The 5,326-nt window shown below is 35.8% G+C and overlaps 1 protein-coding gene across 1 annotated transcript; it reads left to right on the forward strand.

The window, feature by feature from the left end:
* The first annotated feature begins 2,201 nt into the window (after nucleotides 1–2,201).
* LOC148583127 (uncharacterized) lies at nucleotides 2,202–4,954 on the forward strand. Its single transcript, XM_088511574.1, has 4 exons — nucleotides 2,202–3,194; nucleotides 3,261–3,473; nucleotides 3,711–3,950; nucleotides 4,781–4,954. Exons 1-4 carry the CDS (start codon nucleotides 2,202–2,204, stop codon nucleotides 4,952–4,954), a joined length of 1,620 nt encoding a protein of 539 aa, XP_088367700.1.
* Nucleotides 4,955–5,326: the final 372 nt, after the last annotated feature.

Consider the following 5,326-nt stretch of genomic DNA (forward strand, 5'->3'; position numbering starts at 1 on the left):
TGGGTATGGGCCAAAATTTTCAGGTTATTTTTTATTTTTGTAAGAAAATTTTTAGGTTACATTAACGAGTATGGGCCAAAGAAGGGATAACAGCCCAAATACAAATAGTGCATGGAAATTGCAAATGTTTGGGGGGCCTTCGCCCATACTACTCCTCCTTACATCTGTGTCTCTGCTTGACAGGCTCATAGTTGCTTCGTCTCAAGAAATACAACTATATAGTCTATATTAGAGCACACATCAAGCAAACGAGCAATGTAGGATCTCACTCTTATGTTCTCTTTATGTCACTTTAAAATTAATGTGATTTTTAAAATCATCATTAATCTTATGATCGATCATTATTAGATTCTAATTAAATAATAATTTTAAAAGTCATCTTATTTTTAGAAGAGCAAAAAAAAGATATAAGAGGAATTTGGGTTAACGTGTGGGTGGGTTAGTAGGTGGGAATGCTAACCCAAGGCTCTATTTGAAAGTTAAAGTTAACAGATAACATATAAACTAGAAAGGAACCAAAGAAATTGAAATAAATAGAGCATGCACGATGGTGCGACTTAGTTTAGTTGATAGAGCATCAGAGCACTGTAATGAAATCCCATGCTCAATAGACTGTCTACATTGTTTATATAGTAGAGCAACGTCTCTTGATGTACTATATATCTATAAAACATGAAAAAATTAAACTATATCCTTTAAGTTGACAGCAATTTTCAATTCGACCTATAAAGTTTTATTTTTTTGCAATTCGACCATTTTGTCAGTCAAAACCATTTTAACTGATGGAACAGTGATCATGTGCGTCTCACGTGATCACTATTGACTTTTTTTTTTTTTTTTTTTTTTTCGTAAAATGCCCCCATTCCCAAAATGCTGAAACGAACAATTTCCAAAAAAAAGGAAAAAAAAAAAAAGCTTGATAGCGAGTATTCTCTCTGTTTGATTCAAGCGGCCGTTTTCTGTGCATGTCGGCCGGCAACGAAGTCAGTTGAAGCTGCTTTCTTTAGCTGATTGGTGGTTGTTCTGATTTTTTTTCGCTGATTATCTGACCTCAGTTGATATCCAACACCTTTGTTCTTTCACCTTTGAGGGATTGCTGTGACAGATCTATCTTTTTGCTCTTTGGATTGAATCTGCAATTGGGTTTTTCTTTTTGAGATTAGTCAATTTCTTTTTGGGTTTATTTTTTTTATCTATTAGTGGGATCTATTAATAACTGAGTTTTGATTTCGAATCGAATATTGGATTGAATCTATGGTGAACCAGCCGAACTCGTCTGAAACACTAGAACAACCACCAATCAGCGAAAGAAAGAACAAATCGAAAAAATAAAAAGATGAATTCCTTTTGGTTTTCGTTCCTACATTTTCTTGGGAAGCAAACAGAGCATTGCATTTCAGCAAACAAATCTTATTTCTTGTGAATGAGATACAAAATCAATCCCAAACAATGTCAGTTGAAAGTAAGTTCCAACTCATCCTGAATAGCCAAGAATCCAGAAAATCGAAAAAATAAAAAAGATAAATTACTTTGAGCACTGATTGGCAGCACGCGCGGGCGTGGCACGCCCAGTGCAAAAATTTTTTTTTTTTTTTTTTTTTTTTTTTTTTTTTTAAGTTCAACAGCACGGGCGTGCAATGCACGCCGCGTGCTGTTGATCTTTACCCAATTACTTTTGCTATTCCTTTCTTCACCCCATCCACATACATATCAGAAATCTGTGGAAGATTGGTCTCTGTTTTTGAAGGGTCAAATCTCTTGGACGAGGGTTTTGGAAAAAACCCATGAATAATCTCTTCCAACAACCCAGAGTTTGAGGGCTCTTTGGGAAAGAACTCCGAGTACTTGTTGTGATGGCGGTGCGGACAGAAACAGTGTCGTTGGAGGTTTTAGATACACGTGTTAAACAAACTTGTAATAGCTTAGCTTATTCTTTTCTCATTCTGTTTTCTGTTATTGATTAGTTAAGTTAGTTTGTTTAGATAAGTTCTAACATCATGTATATAAACTGATTCTTTTCATTGTAACAGTTTAAGATCAAATATTCATTGAATACAATTCTTAGATTTCTCTCTACTCTTCCTTCTCTTCTCTTCATTTGATCTTCATCACTCTGTTTTTCCATTGTTGCAACAAAGCTTTGCTTTGCTTGACATGGTATCAGAGCCCTTCACTTTGTGAAGTTTACTATTACTCCTTCAATGGCACAATCTCTCATTCCTTCATCTTCCGCTCCTCTAAACACTTTTTTCAATAGTCAATCCATAGAACCTTCAAGTCCCCTGTTTCTTAGCAATGGAGAAAATTCAGCACTTAATCTGGTTGGTAGTGCACTTTCAGAGGATAACTACAACACATGGAGTCGATCCATGCTTGTTTCCCTGAGTGCTAAGAACAAATTATGTTTTGTTGATGGTTCAATGCCAAAACCAGCTGTTGGTGACACTCTTCTTCCAGCATGGACCAGATGTAATGATATGGTGGTCTCTTGGATTCTGCATTCAGTTTCGAAGGACATTGCTTCAACCATAATCTACATCAAGTCTGCTCAAGATATGTGGGATGAGCTCAAGGCAAGCTATTCTCAAAGAAATGGTCCTCGGATTTTCCAACTACAGAAGGCCATTGCAGCTATTACTCAAGACAATTCCTCTGTAAGTCATTACTATACTCGGCTTAAAGTTTTATGGGAAGAACTCAATAACTATAGACCCATGTCTGCATGCAACTGCTGCAATTGTGGTAGAGTTCAGTCAATTCTTGAAATTCATGGTCAAGAAAAAGTTTACCAGTTTTTAATGGGGCTGAATGACTCGTTTGCTGCTGTTAGGGCTCAAATCCTTTTAACTGATCCTTTGCCTTCTTTACATAAAGTTTTTTCTCTTATAATTCAAGAGGAAAAACAAAGAGAAATCACAATCACTTCTCTAAGCCATGAATCCTCTGCCCTAATGACCAAATCCACTTCTACTCCTATTTCCTCTCCTATTGTCAATCATGAGCCTATTGCTTTTATGACAAAATCTGTCCCAGGGAATAGATTTGTCAAACATAACACTTATAGGAAAGATAAACCTATTTGCTCTCATTGTGAATTTGTTGGCCATACTGTGGAGAAATGCTATAAATTGCATGGTTACCCTCCTGGTTTCAAATCTACCCGAGGCAAGCCAATGCAGCATTCAGCAAACCAGGTGTAGGATTCTGGTTTCAATGCTCAACAAATGTTTTCTCCTCATCTATCTATGATCTCTGAGCAGTACAAGAACATCATGGATATGATGAAACAGTATTCATTGTCATCACCACAGCCCCCTGCACACTTTGCTCATTCTGCTGTTGGTGCATCAAGTTATCACTCATCTCTTAATCCAAGATATTCTGTATTTTCTGCAACTTTTGTTAATATGGTTCCTTCTTCAAAACAACATAAACACTCTTGGATAATAGATACTGGTGCAACCGACCATATGGTTAGTTCTCCATCATTTTTCACTTCCATTACTGCTGTAGTTTCCACATATGTAAACTTACCTAATGGTTCCATAGCAGCTGTCACACACATTGGTACTGTTAAACTCTCAGAAAATCTTACATTGACTGAAGTTTTGTGTGTTCCCTCTTTTACCTTCAATCTCATTTCAGCTAGCAAACTTATCAAAAATCTAAGATGTTGTCTCATCTTTTTTGCTGGATATTGTTTTATACAGAGTTTACACCATTGGAAAGTGATTGGGGTGGGTAAGGAAGAAGCTGGATTGTTCTACTTGCTGCAAGACAACAAGGTTCCAGCATCAGTTTCTCTTCCTCCTTTTGAGCAGCATGTTTCTTTCAATTCCATCAAAAGGCCATCACTTGATGTTTGGCACTATAGATTAGGCCATCCTTCTATTGCTAGAATAAAGCTTTTAGATAAACATGTTTCTGAAATATCTTGTAATTCAGAGAGTGTTTGCCCAATTTGTCCAATGGCAAAACAACACAAACTCTCTTTTCCTGTTAGTACTTCAATTTCCAAGTTTCCATTTGATTTAGTTCATTGTGACATATGGGGGCCTTTGGCTACTAAATCAATAAATGGATCACTTTATTTTCTTACCATTGTAGATGATTTCACTCGTTTCACTTGGGTGCATTTGATGCAACACAAGTCTCAAACCAAATCTTTAATTCAAGCATTCTTTCATTTTGTTCAAACTCAATTCAAATCAAAAGTCAAATGTCTAAGGTCTGATAATGGACTTGAATTCAAAATGAATGATTTCTTTTCTGCTCAAGGTACTATCCATCAACTTAGTTGTGTTGAGACCCCACAACAAAATGCTATAGTTGAAAGGAAACATCAATACTTGTTAAATGTTGCAAGGTCTATTCGGTTTCAGTCACATCTTCCTTTGAAATTCTGGGGAGATTGCATTCTTACTGCAGCTCACCTTATAAATCGAATTCCCACACCTTTACTTTCAAATAAATCTCCACATGAGTTATTATATTCTGTTGTACCTTCCTATTCTCATCTTAAAGTGTTAAACAAACTTGTAATAGCTTAGCTTATTCTTTTCTCATACTGTTTTCTGTTATTGATTAGTTAAGTTAGTTTGTTTAGATAAGTTCTAACATCATGTATATAAACTGATTCTTTTCATTGTAACAGTTTAAGATCAAATATTCATTGAATACAATTCTTAGATTTCTCTCTACTCTTCCTTCTCTTCTCTTCATTTGATCTTCATTACTCTGTTTCTCCATTGTTGCAACAAAGCTTTGCTTTGCTTGACAGGAGGTGGAGGAGTCTTGGTCTTGGCTCTTGGTTTCTGGGTCAGTGTCGTCCCTATGGGAGGTGCTAAGGCGTCTCTTGGTGATGGTGGCGGCGGCGTTCATGGGTGTGGCAGAGAAGAAGCAAAGAAGCGAGGAATCGACGGATAAACAAGAACATTTTGGGGAAGAAAGCTAGATAAGTAATCACGTGGGTCTCACGTGATCACTATTCCCTCAGTAAAAAAGGCTTTGAGTGACGGAATGGTTTAATTACAAAAAATTGACACTTTAAGAAGGTAAATTACAAAAATTGAAACTTTGGAGATCGAATTGAAAATCACTATCAACTTTAAATGGATAAAGTGTAAACTTTCCTTAAAACATCTTGAACAAAGTAGGTAAAAGTTTATATAAGTTATATTTAGCTAATATAATCCGTTTTTTTTCTTCTAGCAAATGAGCTAAAAATAAGGTCAATTGAATAAAGTGCTGTAGCGAATAGCAACCTTATGTAGCACACAAGATAATTAATTTGTTATAAAAAAAAAAAAAAGTGAGAAATAATATT

Source organism: Corylus avellana, chromosome 11 (genome assembly GCF_965113065.1).
Source record: "Corylus avellana chromosome 11, dhCorAvel1.hap1.2, whole genome shotgun sequence".
NCBI classification, from domain to species: Eukaryota; Viridiplantae; Streptophyta; class Magnoliopsida; order Fagales; family Betulaceae; genus Corylus; species Corylus avellana.